Source organism: Podarcis erhardii (genome assembly GCF_964252035.2).
Source record: "Podarcis erhardii genome assembly, chromosome: 13".
Lineage (NCBI taxonomy): Eukaryota > Metazoa > Chordata > Lepidosauria > Squamata > Lacertidae > Podarcis > Podarcis erhardii.
Genome location: NC_138502.1, coordinates 14,178,333 through 14,203,573, shown reverse-complemented (window position 1 = coordinate 14,203,573; position 25,241 = coordinate 14,178,333). Strand labels below are relative to the sequence as shown.

At 44.6% G+C, this 25,241-nt stretch overlaps 1 protein-coding gene and 1 long non-coding RNA gene across 8 annotated transcripts in view; one reads left to right on the top strand and one right to left on the bottom strand.

Annotated features, from left to right (window-relative positions):
• The window catches only part of LOC309326535, a 29,301-nt gene extending 27,329 nt beyond the window's left edge, over window positions 1-1,972 (bottom strand). Inside the window, exon 1 of the long non-coding RNA XR_014150323.1 lies at window positions 1,619-1,972. This is a non-coding gene — a long non-coding RNA (uncharacterized lncRNA). The remainder of the gene's footprint in view (window positions 1-1,618) is intronic.
• LOC309326456 (uncharacterized protein) overlaps window positions 1-25,241 on the top strand; it is a 50,089-nt gene that overhangs the window by 16,578 nt on the left and 8,270 nt on the right. For 3 of the 7 annotated variants that reach the window (XM_081835205.1, XM_081835204.1, XM_081835206.1), the window contains exon 14: window positions 1,282-1,416. The exons of 1 other annotated variant lie outside the window; for it this stretch is intronic. In XM_081835205.1, coding sequence (XP_081691331.1) covers window positions 1,282-1,312 — 31 coding nt within the window. In that variant the 3' untranslated portion in view covers window positions 1,313-1,416. Of the gene's footprint in view, window positions 1-1,281; window positions 1,417-3,196; window positions 4,377-6,189; window positions 6,245-8,370; window positions 8,667-8,765; window positions 8,912-23,134; window positions 23,200-23,776; window positions 24,001-25,241 lie in introns of those variants that run through there. 3 more of the 7 variants (XM_081835207.1, XM_081835209.1, XM_081835208.1) reach the window with 3 other exon arrangements.

The following is a 25,241-nucleotide window of genomic DNA, read 5'->3' as shown; positions in this document are numbered from 1 at the left end:
GAGCTTAAAAAAATTCAAAATGTTAATAATATCAGCAGCTAAAATATAATTTTTAAAATAAAATCACCTCTTAAAATACGTGTCAACTTTAGGTATCTGGGTAGGCTTGCCTAAACAAATATTTTTTTAGCTGGCACTGAGCATAGTACAAAGAAGACAGCTGTCAATGGGCAAACCGTTCCAGAGTGTAGGTGCTGCCTTGCTAGAATATGGATTCCCTAGAGGTGTTGGACTGCTGCTCCCATCAGTCCCAGCCAGCACTGCTAAAGATCAGGCATGATGGGAGTTGTAGTCCTGCAGTTTACTTAGGGCACTGTGTTGGCTACCGCTGCTGTACATACAAAAGCTGTTTGCTCTGGGGCAATGTTGTTGGAGATATGAAGACATGGATCTAGTTGTGCATCCACACCACATTTTTAATGCACATTTAGAGCATGTGGCTTCCCCCAAAGCATCCTGGGAACTGTAGGTTAGCCCTTCACAGGGCTGAAATACACCATGCTCTAAATAAAATACTGTTCCCAGGATTCTTTGGAGGAATTTATGCACTTAAATGGTGTTGATCAGCCCTTCGTCTTGTGTCCCTCAGATTTGAGGCTTACAGAAGAGCACTTCACATGGTCACGCAAGATGGGAGTTGTAGTCCAGCATCTTCTGGAGAGCACCATATTGACTACCCCTGATTCACATGGTCTCATGTTCCCCAGTTTGGGGAGTTTTGCTACAACATGATCAGGGGACAGCTTGCTCTGCCTGGGAACAGGTACATCGGTGAAGCTTCTCACAAATTTAGGGATGTGTTTCTCACTTTAGGTAAAACTTGCCCTTTGTAACTTCCTGAACCCCTTGCCTGCACCTACCGCCATACTTTAGGATTGCCTGCATAGGCCACCACTTGGAACATTCTAGAGCTGTTTTTCAACTTTGGATCCCCTGATGTTGCTGAACTTCAACTCCCACCCTCTTTGAGGTCAGGTTAAGCTGGCTGGGGGTGATGGAACTTGTAGACCAACAACATCTGGGGGCCCAAAGTTGAAGATCATTCTCTAGAGCAGGAGCAGGTAACCGTTGAAGCTCCAGAAGTTGTTGAACCAACTCCCATCACTCCCACCCGGCTTGGCCAATGGAGCCCAGGATGATGGGAGTTGTAGTTCAGCAACATTTGGAGGGCCAAAGGTTTCCCACACTTTAGAAATTTGGGGGCTTCTTTTCCCTTCATTTCCTGACAGTATTTAATTGCTTCACACATGTACTCAATGATCCCTTTTTTCCTTTCTCCAGGAAGCAGTTCATTCTGAAACCTGTGCCTTAGAACTTAAGAAGAGCCTGCTGGATCAGGCCAGCATCCTGTTCTCACCTCTGCCAGCCAGATGGCTGTGGGAAACCTGCAAGTGCAAAACTCGCTCCCTTTCTGTTTTCTCCCTTAGTTTTCAGGTGTATGTTATTTTTCAAAGCTAACTCATAAGGAGACAGTCCCTTTGTCCTCTCTTGGCTGGAGGCCAAGAGAGCATCTTTGGCTAAGCAGATGTTGCTTCTTCAACTAAAGTAGTCAGAGAGAGAGAGATGGCTGCCCTGCCCTGTGCTATTGTTGTTACCTGCACGGGTGAGGCCACACCACCTCTAGTCACATGTAGAGGAAGTTTACCTGCTGACTGGACAAACATTCCTCCCCATGTGTAAACGTTCACTCTAGGAATGTTGTACTTAACTGCTCTTGTGTTTGACATACCACAGCAGAGCTGTCTCATTCACTAAGCACAGTGCCTCTGGTGAGCAAAGTCCCTCCTGAGGCTGCAGTTCAGTGCATGTTCCTTTCCTGACAGGACTTTTTCTCTTGCTGGGAGATGTACATCTTGGGAGGAGGAGCAGGTTTCAATCCCAGGAGATGAAGCCAGAGAGAGCCAGCCTGTCCTCCGAACTTCCTGGACTCCAAGTTGGTTTGCCTTAGGGCTTCCTAACATTTCTCCTTTCCAGTTTGGTTTTATAAATATTTATTAAACGTTTTTCAATTTTTATAATCCAAAACAATCCAATTAGCACAACAGAAAAACATAAACACAAACAGAAAACTTAAATATACATTTAACAACAGAACAAAACATGTATAGTTCCCAAATCTTATCTCCATTACCTTATGTCTCGGACTTCCCCTCACCTCCCCCTTTTGTATTCCAATTTAAGCTTAAATTCAGCAAAGTCCTTATTACCACATTAATATACTTTATACATTTCTCCTTTCCAGTTTGTACATTGTAAATAAAAGTACTTTGTAATAAAGATATTTTACCAATAACATTCTGTCCTTTTCATTAGGCCTGCATAAGCTTCCAATATTCTTTCATCCAAAGGAAACTGGTCCAAGAAGTCTCTCTCAATTTTTGGTACACTTCATCATGGGAATTTGGTTATTTGAAAGAAATGAGAGGAATAGTCTGGGATGCACAGAAGCCCACCCAAGATTTCTGGGCACCTGCGCTAGATACTGAAGAAAGCCCTCCTCTAACCAGCTCCCTACAGATCCAGATAATTTGATCAGGACCGACCTACCAGAGAACTTGGGGGAGTTCTCCTGCCTATCCCTAGTCCAATCCACTTCCCGGAGCCTGTGCCTGGTCGCTGCAGTTCAGGGGAGCCAACTTGAATTAAATATGGGGGGGGGGCGTTAGGCAGTGGCGTAGTGGGGGGTGCAGGGGGGGCCGGCCACACCGGGCGCAACATCTGGGGGTTAGGTTAGGGGGCGCAAATCCACGGGTTAGGGGGCGCAAATTACTTGCCTTGCCCCGGGTGCTGACAACCCACGCTACACCACTGGGCTTAGGTAAGCCTTGCCCCACATAATTGATCACAAGATCACATCCTTTGAATGGCAATGACCGTCAACCTCGGAGGTGGATCTGGCCCTCTCAAATATTTTAGGGGGTGCAAAGGGCCCTGGCTCCTATGCTGCAGTTTATCTCATTGAAGATCTGGGCTGTCAGGTGTGGGGCGTCTTCCTCCGTGTAGTAGCGAAGCCGGAGCAGGCCCATGTGCGTTTGTGGCGCCCGCTCCTTCAGCGCCATCCATCGATGGGAATTGCCTTCAGTTTCCCCCTGAACTTCCGCAGCTCGTCTTTCTCCAAGTTCTCGAGGGGTCCTTCAGGCACCGGCGCGTGGGCGTTGCCAAGATTATTATATATATATATTTTGGTGGGTGGACCTTTGTTAGGGGGGCAGAACCGACGTGATTGTTCAGTTAAGTATTTCTCTTGTTTTACTTCATCTAGGCCCCCCTGGTTGCGCCCCTGCACCGGCCGACGGTCTTCGGGATCCCGCAGCCAGAAGGGGGGCAGCCACTTTGGCTTCTCCGAGGAAGAGGCGGCGGCCAAGGGCTTCCCTTCCGCGCTGAGAAAGAGGCGCGCTCCACCCTCTTTCTTGGCTCACCTGGCGGTTTCGTTTTTGCCTTTCTGGGTCCTGCAGTTCAGCAAGGGCGGATGTGCTCCTTTTGGCAGCGGGGGGAGAGGAGGGAGGGAGATGCTCCTGGCTGATACACGATTAGAAGTTGAGCCAAACTAGGAAGGAAGCGGCGTGTTTTCCTTTTGCCGTTTCCCCCCCTGCCAGCCAGCCAGCCATTCTTCTGGGAGCGCCGGGAAGACCCTTCCCACGTTCCCGCCTTCCCAGGTCCGGCGCTGATTCTCTGCTCGACGGGAGGAAACCTCGGGAGTCTCCGCCCCCGCCAAGCGCCCGCGGAGGAGCCGCTTCCCCGAGGGCGTCGCCCGCTTCCTTCTTCCCCCTTCGGACGCTGCCGCCTCTCCGGCTCTGCCGCGGGGCGAGACTTTCCTCTGGGCCGGGGCGCCATGGCGACCCCCGAAGACCCCTGGGCGAAGGAGCCCCTGGAGGAAGGAGGCGAGAAGCTGAAGGCGAAAGAGGCCGGCCGGTCCACCGAGAAGAAGGGGGAGAGGGAGGTGGATCCCCTCCTCAAGTTGCAGACGTCCCTATGGCTCAAGGGTTTGCTCCAGAGTAGCAGCAGCGACGACGACGACGACGACAGGGACCCCAACACGTGGCGATTGCAGCAGTCGGTCGCCCCGCAGTCTCTATCTGAGCGGGAGAATCTCTTTCTTGCTCTGCTCCCTGTCGTTCGCGCCTTGCAACTCTCGCTGTGGACGTTGAGTCGGGACGAGCGGCGGAGGTTCCGCCGCAAAGTGCGCGAGATCCCGCTCGAGGAGGGCTTCGTCCGCATCCCCGAAGAGGCTATGCACAAGGCAGGCGCCTCTCGCCTCCGAGACCTGCTGCTCAGCTACTACGGCGTAAGTTACGCAGTAGAGGTAGCGGCCGATGCGCTGAGGGCCATTGACTGCAAGTACGAGGCGGACAGTCTCCTCTTCTCCGTCAGGGAAGGTAAGTCTTTGCTGGATCCTGACCTTCGCAGCCGTTCAGTCTGACAGCAGATCCTTCCACCCCTGGTTGCGCCAGCCCCGCGCTGAGCTGCAGCCGTGAAGAAGGGAAGGAAAAACAACCATCTGCTTGGAATGTGGGAAGTATCTTTACTTTAGCGCCAGGCATTTAGCGCATATGGAACAATTTGGTATGTTTCAACAGTCTGGTTGCTATTGCTTAAAATATTACAAACACCTTCAGCGCCCTTAGGACACACAGAGTGGCAAAGAATCAGCCTTAAGTACAAGGGCAGGCCGTTTTTTGGACTCCGGTAGAGCTTGTCCCTTTGTAGAAGGGCAAGTCCTTTTTCTTTCCTGCTTGAGCCCTGCAAAAAAATTAAATCAGGCCTGTAAGTTCAAAGGTTTGCAGGCCAGGAACAGAGGAAGGTCCCAAATGGGCCTCATAGTCCATCTAGCTCAGGATTGCTAATCTTGCCTGACTGCGGCTCTCCCGGGTTTCAGGCAGGAGTCTTTCGCAGCCCTACCTGGAGACACCAGGGATTGAACCTGGGACCTTCTGCAGTCAAAGCAGGTGTTCTGCCACTGAGCCATGGCTCTTCCCTGGTCATCCAGCTGGAGGTGCTGCCTGCTGAATGTCCTGCAAATAGCTTCCTCTAGGAAGAGGAGGAGGAATTTCCATGCTTTATGATGGTATAAGCAGGTTCCCACAATTTTCTGTTCAATTCTGCCACTACAGCACAGTCTCCAAATGGCTGTCTGCTGAACATGCTGCATGCCCATTATTACAGGATGGCGTCAGATGATTATTATAAATCAGGAACTGGGTTTCCACCCCACAATAAACTTTCGGTTAACCTTCCTTCAAATCAGCCTGCAGCGTGCCCGAGCCACACATCTCTCCCAATAAATCTTCTGTTGTAATTTTTGTTGCTCCACAAAAAGTCTTCCATATTACAGAGTTTAAAATAATACCTAAATAAGACCACAGGAATTTGAGACTGTACTGGCATAGTTCCTGTTTCTGCTCTAATACTAGCTGCTGGAGTTGGGGGGGGGGGATAAACCGAGTAGTGTTATTAGAAATTAATTTCTCCCCAATACGTTAACTGTGGGAGCACCTAAACCATTATTTATTCTCAGTGCTGACTTTGCTTCTGGTAAAATTAAGAATTGCTTGTGCAGATCTTGATGTCTTCACGGCCTAAGTGCTGCTATATGGTACCAAGTACTTTTATCGGAGAACAAATCTCCAAATAATTGAAATGTCTTACTTGTTCAATTATTTGTTCATTTAGGAACCATTTATGCTTCACAGGCTGTGCCTCAAATACTACAGCTTTGGTCTTGGAATAATTTATATTCAAACCTTTGTTAGGACAAACTACTAAAGTTCTTTAGTAATCTCCTCATACCCACGTGTTTGTTCTCATAGCACCATATTGCTGGCATATAGCAAGATGGATACCTTATGGGATAAAAGTGTAACAGGAAAAAATTCTGGTTGTTTTAGTTCTAGTTATTACATCATTTACATAAATGTTAAACAGTAGGGGTGCCAATAAGCACCCTTGTTCTACTCCATTTGTTGTCTGAACTAGAGCTGTCAAGTGTCAACTGACCATTCGCCCCTACTCTTTCTCATATACATTTTACAGTATGATATCCCAAAGGGCTAGTGTCACACAAACATCAATAGTTAAAGGAAAATGTGCTTACCCAGCAAGAAATGCACTGGTGCCAATTAAATATAGCAAAAGACTGCTGGGGGCAGGGATAAAACAGCCAGTTTTGACCTCTCCCTTACCTTTCCACAGTTGACAGTGTCATGCCCCCTTATATGCAGAGGAATGTACGAAAGAAAAATGTGTGGTAAGTCCTATTGCAATTCTGCTTGCAGCTTACAGTGGAAGAGCATTGATTGGATGGTGTGAGAATCAGATCTTAGCTTGGGAGGGAGCTTCATCCAGGAAAAAGGATGGGCAAATGTGTCACTGGAATGGACAGTGCTAAGGGATTTAGTGATAAGTATCACTTCCTAGGAAACAGGGTTGCTATGTGATGCTGGTGTACTAGTAAAGAGACACAAGTAGTTCAGTGGTCCTCAGGAACCTGATGGATGGGGGAACGGGAGAAGCAGCCTTGGGAGAAAGGTTTGTGTGTGAGTCCAGAGGGCAACTTCTCAGCCATTTCTGACTTCAAGCTTCTGCTTATTATTATGGAGCATGGTTTGCATGCAGGGCTGGCCCCAGACATTTTGGTGCCTGAGGCAAATCAAATTGGTTCTCCCCCTGGAATTGTAGTTTGCTCTCTTTCTCTTTCTACACACACACACACACACACACACACACACACACAAACACACACACACAACACAGGGAAAACACTTGTCTCCTTTCTTTCCCTCTTGCCTTCCTTCTCAGCAGCCCAACCAGTGATAAGCAGTGGCAGGAGCAGCATCAGTGGCCAGGAAGACCCTTGCCCGGCTGTGGGTGGGGCAGCGCTGGGGCCAGGGGTCTGAGCCAGGCTGTGATGGAGGCTGTGATGGAAAAGGTGACCTGAGAGCCACCAAAGATGCAGCAGCCATTGTGACGGAAGGAGGGAGCTGAGGAGAGAGAGGACCCTGGCTTAGCAGCATCCTTCCTAGATCAGCTTCTGCTCCTCTCATAGAGAAGAAAAAAGAAATGGGAAATCTCATGCAGTTAAGAGGGGCTCTTTAACCAGAGGTGGCAATCTTTTTCCACAATGCATGTTATGTACACACATGCAGACACTACCCCCCCCCTTTTCAAATTCAACACCTAAATGTATACAGAATCCAGATCTGTGGGTGGTGGGCTCTGGAAGATGGGCAGTCAAGCTAATGAGTCTCTTTGAAGCCTCTTATTAACTTGGTAGATAAGCAAGCCAAATTTTCTTTCTGCTAGAAAGACTGCTCCATTATCCTGCCAGTATATTTCTAAAATCCATTATTTATAGCTGCCCTGGGGCAAAAGGTTTTCCCACTTTCACCTTTAGAAAAACCTAAAATCGAACCTTGAGTTGCCTGTTTGTCATCTCCCCCCGCCCCAAGAAGTGGCTTTGCCTTCTACTGGTTGAAAGGAGGCTGCCTTACCTGAAAGAGGAGGCAGAGCTGGACCTGACAGCCAAGACCAATCAGCTTAATAATAATAATAATAATAATATCATAGTCCAGAGGGAAGAGGGGGAGGCACAGCTGCTGCATCTTCCTTTCTCAGGAAGATGGAAAAATATGGACAAGAGAGGCAGCTGACTGGTTTGAGTCCCTGCTGCAGATTCAGGCCACCAGCGCAGCTTCACCCCCACCCACCACCTGCCACACACCCTCCTTTCCGGTCTCCATTTTGAAAATCGCTCTATTACAACTTTGCCCTCCTTGTTCCTTAGGGGTGTGGATGAAGTTGTAACACTTCCATTTTCAAAATAGAGACCTGCAAGGAAGGGCAGATGTGCAGTTGAGGAGGAGCAGTAGGAGGAGGAAGTGGTGAGTTAGCGGTCGGTGGAGAAAGAGAGGCAGCAAGAGGGTCTATGGAAGAGCTGGTCACAGAGGCAGTGGCAGGCAGATTTGACACCCCTCTTAGGAGGGTCCAGGTATGCCTCCCCCCCCCCCGACAGCTTTCCCTCCCCTCTTCGTGGGCAGCCTGGCTGTGTCTGCATGTAGAACGTATAATAACAAAGTCAGCAGGGGCGCCTGCCTTGGATGAAACCTAGAGAGGAGTGCAAAATGTATCACGAAGACTGTGTATATTCTTGGCCATTAAAAAAGGGGTGGCAAATTACACCATGATTTCTTTGCAGTGTGGAGTAAATCAACATATTTTTCAGGTTGCAAAGGAAAAGCAGAGCTCAACTTTCTCAGAGGATGAGTGAAAGCAGTAGACTAGGGGTGGAAAAATTAAGCCCCAGTTGTATCCTAATCAAGCTCTAATTCTCTGCCCACAACAATGCCTAATATAAAATAAATGTTTTTGCCACAGGTCACTGGAAGGAGTCATTATCACTGGTGATGAAATTGTCTGCAAGGGAAGAAAAGAATTACTTGAAATTATTGAAAAGGACCTAGAATTCTTTTTACATGAATTATACTATGGCTTTATTATCACACAAAAAGAATACAGGGACTTGTGGAAAGCAAAGAAAGACTTCAAGGAGGAATGTCAAAAATTGCTGGATATGATCCAGGAAAGGGGGGAGGCAACTTGTTGCTGGTTCCTGGAACAAGTAGATAGGAAATATCCAGGCTCCATTCAGATTCTGCTAGTTGCAGTCCATGGTGAGTTTGACTTAGAGTACTTTCTGAACTTCAAGGACAGTTCAACTACCTTCCTCATCCTTGCAATAGTCGTGTCAGGTAAAGAATTGTCTTTTTCAGGCTCGGGTAAAAAATTGTTCCAGGCAACAGGCCCCTCAGGGCTGAAGTCAGAATCTCCCCTAGTTGCAGAGGAAGGAAGAAGCAGCAAGGTGGAAAACCCAGCAGTTTGTGGGGAAAGTGTTGTGTGTAAGCTGTGTCCCTGTGAGGTAAGTGGCTGAATACATGGGTCTAGACTGAGGGTGGGGGTGGGGCAGCTGCCTCCACCCAATCAAGTAAATGAATAAAAATACTTAACTAAAAGTAGAAATTGTAGAAAGATTTTGACAGAATTTTCTGAGCACTTGGGGTCAAAAAAAGTATTTTTTATTTTTATTTTTTCCCAATTCAATGCTTTATTGAGTTTCATAAAAAACAAAAAACGATCTTATGTAACTAATCTTATGTAAATATACAGATAAAAAAGATTCGATCTTATACAATCTCTTTAGTTCAACATTCTTACTAAAGTATAATAGACTTCCCGTCAACTCCCAGTGCATTTAACATTTCTAATATTGAGTGTACTTATTACTTTCATCTATTTATATTTTCTAATACATTCTTACAACATATCGTACCAATTTCTCTTATTTCTTTGTTATTATTTTACACAAGGGTCACTCAAATGCAGCCATAGGTGTCACACCACTGTTATATTTTTGTTAAACATGTCCCATTTTTGAACAAATGATTGTTTTGTATTACCTCTCAACCAATTAGTCAATTGTGCCATTTATTCATATTCTAGTAGTTTAATCTGTCATTCCATTCTCGTTGGAATCCTTTCCCCTTTCCCCTTTAAGATTGTATTATGAGGAAGCCTGTCTCACCTGGCTAAAGGAGTAGTGCACACTCAAAAACCCGGAATTGTTAGACCTGGAATGGTATAACAACAGGAATGGCTGGCATGCCTACCTGGTGTGGGAATGTTCTGGGGTGCAGGAGAGGATATATTGACTAATTATATCCTTATCCAACTTGTGCTAACAAGTTCCCAAAATATCAGCAGAGTTTATAGACATTCCCCTTTAAGTTCGCAACGGTAACGCTTGCACAGGTTCGCTAGAACCTCTATAATAATTACTCTGGTAATTTCCCCTTTGTTCCCTCTTAAAATACAAGACACGACACAGTCTTTATAAAAGTATAAAAGAGTTTACTCACGTTCTGTTCACAATATGATCCCAGAAGGTAGGCAGGCTTAAAAAGGTTACATGCAGTTAGAATCTATCTTGTAGCAAGATAGTACTGTCCTCTCTTGGCTGGGAGCCAAGAGGGCATGTTGCTCCTTCAGAAGATGAAGATGGCAAGAGGCAAGAGGCAAGAGAGAGAGTGGCTGCCTGCCCTGTGCTTTTATCATTACCTGCACAGGTGAGGCCACACCCACCTCTGGTCACATGCGGAGGAAGTCCGTCCCCAGGAAGTTTACCTGCTTGCTGGACAGACATCCCTCCCCATGTTCTAACATGTACACTCTAGGAATGTTGTCATTGACTGCTCCTGTGTTTACATCCCACATACCCCTTCTCAGGCAATACAACATTATACAAAACATAAACAACTTTATTCAACCACCCAGAGTCCCAGCTTGACACGTAGATTCTGGAAACTCTCTCTTGGTAGGGGTTTCGTCAGGATGTCAGCAGTCATCTCTTGGGTGCTGCAGTAGGATAGTTCCACAAGTCCATCCTGGATCATCTGGCGTATGTAGTGGTATTTAACCCCAATGTGTTTTGTTCTGGCCAGGAACTTCTCACTCTGCGTCAGCTTCAGGCAACTTTGATTGTCCTCTAGCAAGCTGACAGGCCCTTTTCTCACCAACCCAAAGTCCTTTATGAGTTGATCAAGCCAGGCGATCTCTCTGCAGGCTTCTGTTGCTGCAATGTATTCTGATTCTGTGGAAGATAATGCTACACAGCTCTGTTTATAACTGCCCCATGAAACAGGTCCATCACCAAACATGAAAACATGACCACTTGTTGATTTATAATCAGCATTATCCCCAGCCCAATCCGCATCAGTATACCCAACCAACTTAGGGTCTCTGACGGCTGGTAACCTTAATTTACAATTCATGGTACCCTTCAAATATCGCACCACCCTCTTTACACCTGCCCAATCATGCTCAGTGGGAGAATTCACTTTTCTGCTAAGAATCCCCACAGCATTTGCTAAGTCAGGTCTACATGTGGTAACTAAATACAAAAGTTTACCAATCGCCGACCTGTAGTCATTGTTGTCTGGCAACTGCTTCGAATCCTGCTGATTCTTCAGGAAGTCAGTAGCCATCGGTGTAGCAACTGGATGTGCGTCTTGCATCTGCATGTGCTCAATCAGCTCGTGGATCTTCTGTCTTTGGCTGAGAAGAAATGAGCCGTCCTCTTCTCTTTCCACCTGGATCCCGAGGTAGTACTGGACATCTCCTAGCTCCTTGACCTCCACCTCTTTGCTAAGGTGTTTTACTATCTGTGTATAGTCTTTCTCACTTGCTGTGGCAATAATCAGGTCATCGACAAAAGCTAAGATATATGAGAATTGTCCATTATTTGACTTACTGTACAAGCACTTGTCAGCGTCGCCTTGCTTGTACCCAAGTTGCGTCAGCATTTTATGCAACTTCTGGTTCCAGGCTCTAGCAGCCTGTTTAAGTCCATAAAGTCCTTTCTGCAGTTTGCACACTAAATGTGCCTCATGTGGTTTCACAAAACCTTTGGGCTGTTTCATATAAATTTCTTCAGAAATCTGCCCATGTAGAAAAGCGGTAGCAATGTCTATGTGTTTCACTCTCATTTTCTTGGAGGCTGCAATGCTTAGAAGCATTCTTACGCTGCTGTACCTCACGGTTGGTGCAAAAACTTCATCATAATCTTCACCAAAACGCTGTGAAAATCCCTGTGCTACAAGTCTAGCTTTGTAGCGCTGCACTTCTCCTTCTGACCCCTTCTTAACCTTGAAAACCCATTTACTGCCAATGGCCTTCTTACCGGGAGGCAGCTCAGTGAGTGTCCACGTCTTGTTCTGATGCAGTGCATCCATCTCCTCCTGTGCGGCCTTCCTCCAGAGACTGGCTTCTGCAGCTGGCATCTCCTGTATCTCTTCCCAAGTGGAAGGTTCTTGTGGAAACGCCGACCCTGCAAAGTAGGACAACCGTAATGGTGGGACACCTTTGTTGGTTCTGGACGAGCGCCTGACCTCTGGTTCTGTGACCGCATCAGCTTCCTCATCCTCCTCCAACGCAGGCATGTCCCCATCTGAGTCCTCATCTTCGTCTCTGGTGCTGCCAGGGTTCTGGTCCTCTGTGTCGCCTGTAGGGGGTGCTGTAACACTCGAAGGCAGATTAGTACTTTGTGGGGTCTCAAAAGGGAAATATACAAATTCTTGAGTCCTTTCTGACTTATCGGAAGAATCCACAACAGTGTTCTTAGTGTCTACCTTTCCATATTCATCAACATAAACCGCATGGTATGCATTTGTCTTACCAGTTTGTAAGTCCATAATTCTATATCCTTTGCCTCCAGAGGCGTATCCCACCAGGATACCTGCTTTTGCCCTGGAGTCAAGCTTGTGTCTGTGTTCCTTGGGCACGTGGAAATAACACGGACTTCCAAACACACGTATGTGCGACAGATTGGGAGCTTTCCCATGCCAAAGTTCAAATGGTGTGCGCTCTGCACCTTTAGTTGGCAGTCTATTCTGCAAATAGACCGATGTGTACACTCCTTCGGCCCACAGCTTCTGTGGCAAACATGCATCCTTTAGCATGCACCTTGTCATGTCCATAATGGACCTAAACTTTCTCTCAGCTATGGCATTCTGCTGTGGTGTGTAAGGAATTGTGGTTACGTGTGCAATTCCTTCCTTGGCCAGGAGAGCCTGCATTTCATTTGAGCAGTACTCACCTCCATTGTCGCTCATTAGCACAGCTGGAGCTCTTTGGAATTTATTCTTGACCATGGCAATGTATTCCTGGAGCTTGTCCACTGTCTCACTCTTCTCTTTGAGGAAATACACAACACAAAATCTTGAAAAGTCATCCAGAAATATTAAAATATATCTATTCTTTCCCAGTGAGGGAACACTCATGGGTCCACATATGTCAGTGTGCACTATGTCAAGCACTTTGTTGCTTCTTTGTTCTGCACAACGTGGAAATGAAGGTTTTACAGCCTTCTCAGTAATACAGCTTATGCACTTTGCTGGAGCTTTGTTGCTCTGCTTTACCTGCAAACCTCTTACAAGATCTCTTTTCTGTAGATCCAGAATGACGTTGGTGTCTCTATGTCCAAGCCTTCTGTGCCACAGGTCCAGATCTGCTTCATCCTTCTGGCTGGAATGTGCCACTTTTGCAGACTGATTCTCTGAAAGATCAAGCTCATATACACCATTGATTAGCTCTGCTTGAGCAAACACTTTGCCATTTCTAGTCACCTTGCATTCTCCATTTCCAAATGTGATCTGGAAACCTTTCTTGTCCAGTGTGGACACGCTGATTAAATTGCAGCTCAGCTCTGGTACATACAAAACTCTAGAGATTGTGTTCTCAATGCATTCATTGTTTATATTGCATTTCAGACTCATGGAACCTGCACCTTTTGCTTTAACAATGTTGCCATCTGCAATTTCAATTTCAGATCCTTCTTCATCATTTATCTCATTAAAATAGTCCTTTTTATATGAAAAATGTGAGCTGGCACCTGAATCTAAAATCCATTTATTACGTCTATTTTCACGATTCTGGACAGTTAAATTCCTTTCTTGCAGTAGCCATGTGCATTCACATTTCCCCTTCTTTTCTCCTTTTGGCTGAAAGGGGTGGGGTTTCTTGGCTTTAGGAGCCCTGCAATTCTTTGCAATGTGTCCTTCTTTGTTACAATTGAAACAAATCACTTTCTTAGGCATCTCTTTGGACTTTGTAAATTGCCTAGATGCATAACTGCTGTCCTTGCTTCTAGCATTTCTCACTGGAGATTCAGCTCTATCTCTGCATTCTTCTTTTAAATAACCAATCAAGTCTTTAAAAGTCAGACCTTGTCTATGATCCATCAAACTTACAAATGCGCTAAAGCGTGGTCCAAGTGATGATAACAAAAATGCTATCTTTGTATCTTCATCAAAAGCTTTGGGAGTCAAATCAATTCTTTGAATAATCTCAGTAAACTTGTTGATGTGCTCTGTGAATTCCTCTTTTGAATTCATCCTCACTCTGGTTAATTTACACACCAAGTTTCTGAAGCAGTTTATGCTAGATTCTCCATACACGCGCTCAATATCTCTTAAGATTTGAGATGCATCATCTGTAGTATTTATTAATGATAGCTGCTCATCGCGAAGTCCACTCAAAATTATGTGTCTAGCTTCGCTGTTCATGCGTTTCCAAGCACTTATCTTGGCTAAAGCTTCCTCAGACGATCCCGTAGGTTGAGGGTTTAAAGCTTCCAAAATGTGCTTATAATCTAAACATGCTATCAAGCGCTGCTTCCAGTGTATGAAATTGTGTTCATTCAGCACAGGCATTCCTAGCTTTGCATCACTATCAAAAGCTGCTCTAGCCATCTTAAAATCCAAAAATTTGAAAATTCTTCAAAATTTCAAAATTTCTCAAAATTTTAAAATCAAAATCTCAAAAATCTCAAAATTCAAAACAATTCTTCACTGCCTTGGGTCACTGTGAACTCTGAGGGAAGGGGGGGTGCTTAATCCCCACTGCACAATGGAACAAAGGACCATGTGCTTACCAGGAAGTTAACTCAGAAAAATACTACTCAACTCAAAATCACAATCCAACGCAATCCTTCAAAAATACGCAGAAATATGCAATACTGGGGCCCATAACCCTTTGTGGGAATGTTCTGGGGTGCAGGAGAGGATATATTGACTAATTATATCCTTATCCAACTTGTGCTAACAAGTTCCCAAAATATCAGCAGAGTTTATAGACATTCCCCTTTAAGTTCGCAACGGTAACGCTTGCACAGGTTCGCTAGAACCTCTATAATAATTACTCTGGTAATTTCCCCTTTGTTCCCTCTTAAAATACAAGACACGACACAGTCTTTATAAAAGTATAAAAGAGTTTACTCACGTTCTGTTCACAATATGATCCCAGAAGGTAGGCAGGCTTAAAAAGGTTACATGCAGTTAGAATCTATCTTGTAGCAAGATAGTACTGTCCTCTCTTGGCTGGGAGCCAAGAGGGCATGTTGCTCCTTCAGAAGATGAAGATGGCAAGAGGCAAGAGGCAAGAGAGAGAGTGGCTGCCTGCCCTGTGCTTTTATCATTACCTGCACAGGTGAGGCCACACCCACCTCTGGTCACATGCGGAGGAAGTCCGTCCCCAGGAAGTTTACCTGCTTGCTGGACAGACATCCCTCCCCATGTTCTAACATGTACACTCTAGGAATGTTGTCATTGACTGCTCCTGTGTTTACATCCCACATACCCCTTCTCAGGCAATACAACATTATACAAAACATAAACAACTTTATTCAACCACCCAGAGTCCCAGCTTGACACGTAGATTCTGGAAACTCTCTCTTGGTAGGGGTTTCGTCAGGATGTCAGCAGTCATCTCTTGGGTGCTGCAGTAGGATAGTTCCACAAGTCCATCCTGGATCATCTGGCGTATGTAGTGGTATTTAACCCCAATGTGTTTTGTTCTGGCCAGGAACTTCTCACTCTGCGTCAGCTTCAGGCAACTTTGATTGTCCTCTAGCAAGCTGACAGGCCCTTTTCTCACCAACCCAAAGTCCTTTATGAGTTGATCAAGCCAGGCGATCTCTCTGCAGGCTTCTGTTGCTGCAACGTATTCTGATTCTGTGGAAGATAATGCTACACAGCTCTGTTTATAACTGCCCCATGAAACAGGTCCATCACCAAACATGAAAACATGACCACTTGTTGATTTATAATCAGCATTATCCCCAGCCCAATCCGCATCAGTATACCCAACCAACTTAGGGTCTCTGACGGCTGGTAACCTTAATTTACAATTCATGGTACCCTTCAAATATCGCACCACCCTCTTTACACCTGCCCAATCATGCTCAGTGGGAGAATTCACTTTTCTGCTAAGAATCCCCACAGCATTTGCTAAGTCAGGTCTACATGTGGTAACTAAATACAAAAGTTTACCAATCGCCGACCTGTAGTCATTGTTGTCTGGCAACTGCTTCGAATCCTGCTGATTCTTCAGGAAGTCAGTAGCCATCGGTGTAGCAACTGGATGTGCGTCTTGCATCTGCATGTGCTCAATCAGCTCGTGGATCTTCTGTCTTTGGCTGAGAAGAAATGAGCCGTCCTCTTCTCTTTCCACCTGGATCCCGAGGTAGTACTGGACATCTCCTAGCTCCTTGACCTCCACCTCTTTGCTAAGGTGTTTTACTATCTGTGTATAGTCTTTCTCACTTGCTGTGGCAATAATCAGGTCATCGACAAAAGCTAAGATATATGAGAATTGTCCATTATTTGACTTACTGTACAAGCACTTGTCAGCGTCGCCTTGCTTGTACCCAAGTTGCGTCAGCATTTTATGCAACTTCTGGTTCCAGGCTCTAGCAGCCTGTTTAAGTCCATAAAGTCCTTTCTGCAGTTTGCACACTAAATGTGCCTCATGTGGTTTCACAAAACCTTTGGGCTGTTTCATATAAATTTCTTCAGAAATCTGCCCATGTAGAAAAGCGGTAGCAATGTCTATGTGTTTCACTCTCATTTTCTTGGAGGCTGCAATGCTTAGAAGCATTCTTACGCTGCTGTACCTCACGGTTGGTGCAAAAACTTCATCATAATCTTCACCAAAACGCTGTGAAAATCCCTGTGCTACAAGTCTAGCTTTGTAGCGCTGCACTTCTCCTTCTGACCCCTTCTTAACCTTGAAAACCCATTTACTGCCAATGGCCTTCTTACCGGGAGGCAGCTCAGTGAGTGTCCACGTCTTGTTCTGATGCAGTGCATCCATCTCCTCCTGTGCGGCCTTCCTCCAGAGACTGGCTTCTGCAGCTGGCATCTCCTGTATCTCTTCCCAAGTGGAAGGTTCTTGTGGAAACGCCGACCCTGCAAAGTAGGACAACCGTAATGGTGGGACACCTTTGTTGGTTCTGGACGAGCGCCTGACCTCTGGTTCTGCGACCGCATCAGCTTCCTCATCCTCCTCCAACGCAGGCATGTCCCCATCTGAGTCCTCATCTTCGTCTCTGGTGCTGCCAGGGTTCTGGTCCTCTGTGTCGCCTGTAGGGGGTGCTGTAACACTCGAAGGCAGATTAGTACTTTGTGGGGTCTCAAAAGGGAAATATACAAATTCTTGAGTCCTTTCTGACTTATCGGAAGAATCCACAACAGTGTTCTTAGTGTCTACCTTTCCATATTCATCAACATAAACCGCATGGTATGCATTTGTCTTACCAGTTTGTAAGTCCATAATTCTATATCCTTTGCCTCCAGAGGCGTATCCCACCAGGATACCTGCTTTTGCCCTGGAGTCAAGCTTGTGTCTGTGTTCCTTGGGCACGTGGAAATAACACGGACTTCCAAACACACGTATGTGCGACAGATTGGGAGCTTTCCCATGCCAAAGTTCAAATGGTGTGCGCTCTGCACCTTTAGTTGGCAGTCTATTCTGCAAATAGACCGATGTGTACACTCCTTCGGCCCACAGCTTCTGTGGCAAACATGCATCCTTTAGCATGCACCTTGTCATGTCCATAATGGACCTAAACTTTCTCTCAGCTATGGCATTCTGCTGTGGTGTGTAAGGAATTGTGGTTACGTGTGCAATTCCTTCCTTGGCCAGGAGAGCCTGCATTTCATTTGAGCAGTACTCACCTCCATTGTCGCTCATTAGCACAGCTGGAGCTCTTTGGAATTTATTCTTGACCATGGCAATGTATTCCTGGAGCTTGTCCACTGTCTCACTCTTCTCTTTGAGGAAATACACAACACAAAATCTTGAAAAGTCATCCAGAAATATTAAAATATATCTATTCTTTCCCAGTGAGGGAACACTCATGGGTCCACATATGTCAGTGTGCACTATGTCAAGCACTTTGTTGCTTCTTTGTTCTGCACAACGTGGAAATGAAGGTTTTACAGCCTTCTCAGTAATACAGCTTATGCACTTTGCTGGAGCTTTGTTGCTCTGCTTTACCTGCAAACCTCTTACAAGATCTCTTTTCTGTAGATCCAGAATGACGTTGGTGTCTCTATGTCCAAGCCTTCTGTGCCACAGGTCCAGATCTGCTTCATCCTTCTGGCTGGAATGTGCCACTTTTGCAGACTGATTCTCTGAAAGATCAAGCTCATATACACCATTGATTAGCTCTGCTTGAGCAAACACTTTGCCATTTCTAGTCACCTTGCATTCTCCATTTCCAAATGTGATCTGGAAACCTTTCTTGTCCAGTGTGGACACGCTGATTAAATTGCAGCTCAGCTCTGGTACATACAAAACTCTAGAGATTGTGTTCTCAATGCATTCATTGTTTATATTGCATTTCAGACTCATGGAACCTGCACCTTTTGCTTTAACAATGTTGCCATCTGCAATTTCAATTTCAGATCCTTCTTCATCATTTATCTCATTAAAATAGTCCTTTTTATATGAAAAATGTGAGCTGGCACCTGAATCTAAAATCCATTTATTACGTCTATTTTCACGATTCTGGACAGTTAAATTCCTTTCTTGCAGTAGCCATGTGCATTCACATTTCCCCTTCTTTTCTCCTTTTGGCTGAAAGGGGTGGGGTTTCTTGGCTTTAGGAGCCCTGCAATTCTTTGCAATGTGTCCTTCTTTGTTACAATTGAAACAAATCACTTTCTTAGGCATCTCTTTGGACTTTGTAAATTGCCTAGATGCATAACTGCTGTCCTTGCTTCTAGCATTTCTCACTGGAGATTCAGCTCTATCTCTGCATTCTTCTTTTAAATAACCAATCAAGTCTTTAAAAGTCAGACCTTGTCTATGATCCATCAAACTTACAAATGCGCTAAAGCGTGGTCCAAGTGATGATAACAAAAATGCTATCTTTGTATCTTCATCAAAAGCTTTGGGAGTCAAATCAATTCTTTGAATAATCTCAGTAAACTTGTTGATGTGCTCTGTGAATTCCTCTTTTGAATTCATCCTCACTCTGGTTAATTTACACACCAAGTTTCTGAAGCAGTTTATGCTAGATTCTCCATACACGCGCTCAATATCTCTTAAGATTTGAGATGCATCATCTGTAGTATTTATTAATGATAGCTGCTCATCGCGAAGTCCACTCAAAATTATGTGTCTAGCTTCGCTGTTCATGCGTTTCCAAGCACTTATCTTGGCTAAAGCTTCCTCAGACGATCCCGTAGGTTGAGGGTTTAAAGCTTCCAAAATGTGCTTATAATCTAAACATGCTATCAAGCGCTGCTTCCAGTGTATGAAATTGTGTTCATTCAGCACAGGCATTCCTAGCTTTGCATCACTATCAAAAGCTGCTCTAGCCATCTTAAAATCCAAAAATTTGAAAATTCTTCAAAATTTCAAAATTTCTCAAAATTTTAAAATCAAAATCTCAAAAATCTCAAAATTCAAAACAATTCTTCACTGCCTTGGGTCACTGTGAACTCTGAGGGAAGGGGGGGTGCTTAATCCCCACTGCACAATGGAACAAAGGACCATGTGCTTACCAGGAAGTTAACTCAGAAAAATACTACTCAACTCAAAATCACAATCCAACGCAATCCTTCAAAAATACGCAGAAATATGCAATACTGGGGCCCATAACCCTTTGTGGGAATGTTCTGGGGTGCAGGAGAGGATATATTGACTAATTATATCCTTATCCAACTTGTGCTAACAAGTTCCCAAAATATCAGCAGAGTTTATAGACATTCCCCTTTAAGTTCGCAACGGTAACGCTTGCACAGGTTCGCTAGAACCTCTATAATAATTACTCTGGTAATTTCCCCTTTGTTCCCTCTTAAAATACAAGACACGACACAGTCTTTATAAAAGTATAAAAGAGTTTACTCACGTTCTGTTCACAATATGATCCCAGAAGGTAGGCAGGCTTAAAAAGGTTACATGCAGTTAGAATCTATCTTGTAGCAAGATAGTACTGTCCTCTCTTGGCTGGGAGCCAAGAGGGCATGTTGCTCCTTCAGAAGATGAAGATGGCAAGAGGCAAGAGGCAAGAGAGAGAGTGGCTGCCTGCCCTGTGCTTTTATCATTACCTGCACAGGTGAGGCCACACCCACCTCTGGTCACATGCGGAGGAAGTCCGTCCCCAGGAAGTTTACCTGCTTGCTGGACAGACATCCCTCCCCATGTTCTAACATGTACACTCTAGGAATGTTGTCATTGACTGCTCCTGTGTTTACATCCCACATACCCCTTCTCAGGCAATACAACATTATACAAAACATAAACAACTTTATTCAACCACCCAGAGTCCCAGCTTGACACGTAGATTCTGGAAACTCTCTCTTGGTAGGGGTTTCGTCAGGATGTCAGCAGTCATCTCTTGGGTGCTGCAGTAGGATAGTTCCACAAGTCCATCCTGGATCATCTGGCGTATGTAGTGGTATTTAACCCCAATGTGTTTTGTTCTGGCCAGGAACTTCTCACTCTGCGTCAGCTTCAGGCAACTTTGATTGTCCTCTAGCAAGCTGACAGGCCCTTTTCTCACCAACCCAAAGTCCTTTATGAGTTGATCAAGCCAGGCGATCTCTCTGCAGGCTTCTGTTGCTGCAACGTATTCTGATTCTGTGGAAGATAATGCTACACAGCTCTGTTTATAACTGCCCCATGAAACAGGTCCATCACCAAACATGAAAACATGACCACTTGTTGATTTATAATCAGCATTATCCCCAGCCCAATCCGCATCAGTATACCCAACCAACTTAGGGTCTCTGACGGCTGGTAACCTTAATTTACAATTCATGGTACCCTTCAAATATCGCACCACCCTCCCGAGGTAGTACTGGAAATATCCTAACATGTATGAAACAATATGTATGAACAATATGTATGAAAATTATTATTTCATGAGTAATATATTGAGACAATAGGTTTATTAGTGTGGAAAAACAGGGAAAGGACGGGACGTCAAGCTTATGTATTAAATGTATTGTAGGAGGACATATTCTTTTGTTGGATTTTCATTTTGACAAAATTGACTTATGTAAAATAAGGAAGGTATGTCTTTGATGTACAGATGCAAGTATGAAGAATAAAGCATATATATATATATATATATATATATATAGTGTGTGGATATTCTTACAGGATGGAGATTTATTGGATCTAGAAGGGTTTAATAACCGCTATGGGTGGCATTTGTATCTAGGATACGAAAAGGTGAAAGTTCACAGGGGATTTACCAATCATATCATAAGAAAATCGAGATACAGAGTATGGGCAAAATACAAAGAGCTACTAAAACCGAAGACACCCTGGTGGATTTCACCCTTACAAGCGATAACGGTAAAAAAGAAAAACAAGGAACTAAATTGGGCTACATATAAGGATTTATTAAAAGGGGGGGGGGGAATAAGCTGATATTAAAGGTTACAAGGAAATAAGGTGGATCTAACAGGGTGGATTCAGTATCACCAACTAAATGAAGTGTTCATCGCAGACAAGAAAAAAGGCTTTACAAAGGGAATCTCACTACTAGATAAAGAGTTATTACAAAATAAGACCAAGGTAACTTCTAAAATTTATGAAACGCTACTGGAGTGGGAGGAGAAGGACGAACAGGTAATGATTAGATGGGCTATAGATATAGGTAAAACTATCGAATTATCATCATGGGGAAAATTATGGAAAGAGAGTTGGAAATTTATGGCTTGTGGAGCGATAAAGGAAAATTTAATAAAAATGTTTTACAGATAGTATTTAACACCAACCAAAATATGTAAAAGGGACACGGGTGGCGCTGTGGTCTAAACCACTGAGCCTAGGGCTCGCCGATCAGAAGGTCGGCGGTTCGAATCCCCACGACGGGGTGAGCTCCCGTTGCTTAGTCCCAGCTCCTGCCAACCCAGCAGTTTGAAAGCATGTCAAGGTGCTAGTAGATAAATAGGTACCGCTCCAGCGGGAAGGTAAATGGCATTTCCATGTGCTGCTCTAGTTTCGCCAGAAGCGGCTTAGTCATGTTGGCCACATGAGCCTGAAAAACTGTCTGTGGACAAATGTCGGTTCCCTCAGCCAGTAAAGTGAGATGAGCGCCGCAACCCCAGTTTGCAACTGGACTTAACTGTAAGAGGTCCTTTGCCTTTTTTAAAATATGTAAAATGTATAAAACAAAATCAAATCTGTGTTGGAGGTGTAACAAATACATATGTGTTATACATATGTGTTGAGCTTGATAAAATCAAAGGCTTCTGAGATATCACGTATGAAGAGTTAAAGAAAAGGTTTAAACAAAACTTTGTTAAGAAAACAGACGTGTTTTTATTGGGGAAACTAGACACAGATATTGCCAGAGAAAATAATAAAATATTCTTTTATGCCACGGGAGTGGCAAGAACACTAATTGCCAAAAATTGGAAAAAAGAAATAATCCCAACAAAAAAAGAATGGCAAGACAAATTATTTGATTATATTGAATTGGCCAGATTGACAGAGGCAATTAGGGGTCAAACCAACCCAAGCAAAAATTCCAAAAAGAATGAGTAAAATACAGAGAATATCTTAAAAAGCAGTGCCTTCAAATTAATACTTTGACTTGTTTCGATTAACTTCTGCAAAATAGTTTATGGTACTTAAGTTAAAAACAGAAAGAAAAAGGGGTAATAATGAACTAAAAAGGAGACAGTTTACCAAAAACGATAAAAGAACCGTGTTGAGGATGAAGGAAGTCAATTGGAAGAAAAAAAAGAACTGAAATACGGTGTGTGTGTGTATGACTATTTGTTTTTTATAAGTTTTCATACGTTAGCATGTTTTATTTGTACTTTTTTGTTTTGTGTTGTTTTGTTTTGTTGTTTCTATTTGTTGTTTGTTTCTCTTTTGATTCTGTACCTGTATTATTATTTTCATGCCCAGTTTGACAAATGTGTGTGTATGTTGTAAATAAACTCAATCATAATTTTTTTTTAAAAAAATGAAACAGAAAGAGAAAGATCCCTAAATCTAAATTGGGAGAAACCTGTGCAGGGGTTCTCTGTAAGGAACAGGGGGAATACTGCTGAGGTGAAAGAAAAAAACCTTTCATAAGAAACTGTAAGACCTGAGTGAGAACTACTATGGCCAAAATGAATGCAGAACAAAGTAGCTATATTTGGATTTGTGGGCTTGACCTCAAGAAGTGCTCCTTGGTGTGGTTGTTTGGGTGTTAGAAACAGACAGGAATGTCCTGCTTTCAGGTGGAAAAGGGGTCAGGCGCTCATATTAATGATAAATTATTTTGTAACAGGATCTTCCAGAAACAATCAGACCAGAGGTGTTTTTGGACTCAGAAACAAGTCATGAAAGATACAGGTGAGCAATGTCTCTCTCAGATATTACAGAGCTTTCTCCTTTAAGGGAAAGTTGATTTTCTTTTTAGGTTTCAGAGAAGTGTTCCGCAGAACACATCTGGTATATGAAGGTCTCACAATCATCACATGTGGTGGTGCTCCCTAAAACGTTCCCAAACTACATCTGTGTCAGGGACTGGGCAGAGGAGGAGTGGCGGAGACCGCTGCCCCCCCGAACCATCCAGGGAGAAAGAAGAGGAAGACAGTATAGATTTAGAACAGCGGTTTGAGGGAGGTCACAGCTCAGAGTCAGATGAGAGGAAAAGTTGGGAAATCATGGGACAGCCAGAGCAACGCACAGCTAACACGTTATCATTAGAAAGCATTCCAGACCCTCCATCTTTCAGAACCCAGCGAGCCTTAAAAGTAGGAGAGCAAAGACCCCCCCCCATACTGTCTTCCTCGTCTTCCTCCCTGGAAGTTTTTTTTGGAGGGGGGCAAGTTTGGAGTGGGGATTGCTTCCCATCAGGAAGATGCAGAGGGTGTTCGGCTCATGTTCAATCCACTTCCCTTTCCATTTTTCCCTTTGTGCCATTCAGACTATGCTTCACGGAGGCCGGATCCTTCCTTTGCTTTTATACTGATGTCATATTTGAGGTGAAAGGAGCTGTGACCATCACCTACCACTTTGATTCGTGGTCTAAGCACCTGGCCGAACAGAACACGGAGGACTGGGTTGTCACTGGGCCTTTGATCAACATTGAAGCAGATCCAGCAGAGGCTGTGGCAGCTGTTCACTTCCCTCACTTCTTGTGTCTCGCAGGTATGGCAGGTAAAAAAGCTTGCAACAAAATAAATACAACAGTACCTCACTTTTTGAACGTAATCTGTTCCGGAAGACCATTCGAGTTCTGAAACATTCAAAAACTGAGGTACTCTTTGCAGATAGGGAAACAAATAACTTGCACTCAGTGGAAGCTGCGTATCCTGTTTGACTTTGAAGGCGTATTCGAAAACCGAAGCATTTACTTTTGGGTTTATGCAGTTCAAAAACCAAAATGTTTGTCAACAAGGACGTTCAAAAACTGAGGCACCGTATTTTTCGCTCCATAACATGCACTGGACCATAAGACGCACCTAGTTTTTAGAGGAGGAAAAGAAGAAGAAAAAATATTCTGAATGAAACAGTGGATGTATGATTTTTGTGCTTCATGCTGTGGCCGCAGACATATGATTTGACGGTGAGTTTGGGGTAGTCCAATGCAAAAATCCTGAGAATCCATGTGGATCAGTGCTTTGTAACCACGTTTTTGTGCCCCTGGCAACAGTGAGTGTGTGATTTTTTTTGGTGCAGGCTGTAGCCATGGACATACTATGTGATCTGATCTGATGGTGAATTTGGGGTGACCCAATGCAAAAACCCTGAGGGTCCATGTGGATCCGTGCTTTGTAACCACGTTTTAAGTGGGGCGGGAAGGAAAAACACTGAAGGGACAAGGAGCATGCGTGGGGTGTGTGGAGAAGGAGCTTTTCAGTGAGGTGAGCCGGGGAGGAAGGAGGGAAAGAGAGCACGCTCGCTTTAAAGCAGCCAACTGGACAGGAGCCGCTTACACTCATGTAAGCAGCTCCTTTCCTCTCCCACTTTGCTCCTTTAAAGCGATCGGGCTCTCCTTCTCTCCCTCCTCCCCGGCTCAGCTCGTGACTGCAGCAGGATCGCCCCACCATCCGTAGGCATTCGCTCCATAAGAAGCACAGACATTTCCACTTACTTTTTAGGAGGAAAAAAGTGCGTCTTATGAAGCGAAAAATACGGTACTTTACTGAGCAGGGAGAGGCTGTGGCCGAGAGCAGTCCAGAATCGGAGGCAGAAGTGGAGGCTGGAGAGGAGGTGGGCCAGGAGACAGATGTGAGGCAGGCTGCTGAAGAAGCCTGGGGAGTCTCTCCTTCCTTCTGCAACAAGCTCCCTTCCCCACTGGTCTCCCAGAACCAGAAGAGGTACAGTGGCATGTGGTCAGTGGACTTGGGGGAAGAGGCTAGTTTCCTAAGTGTTCTCCTGGCACCTGC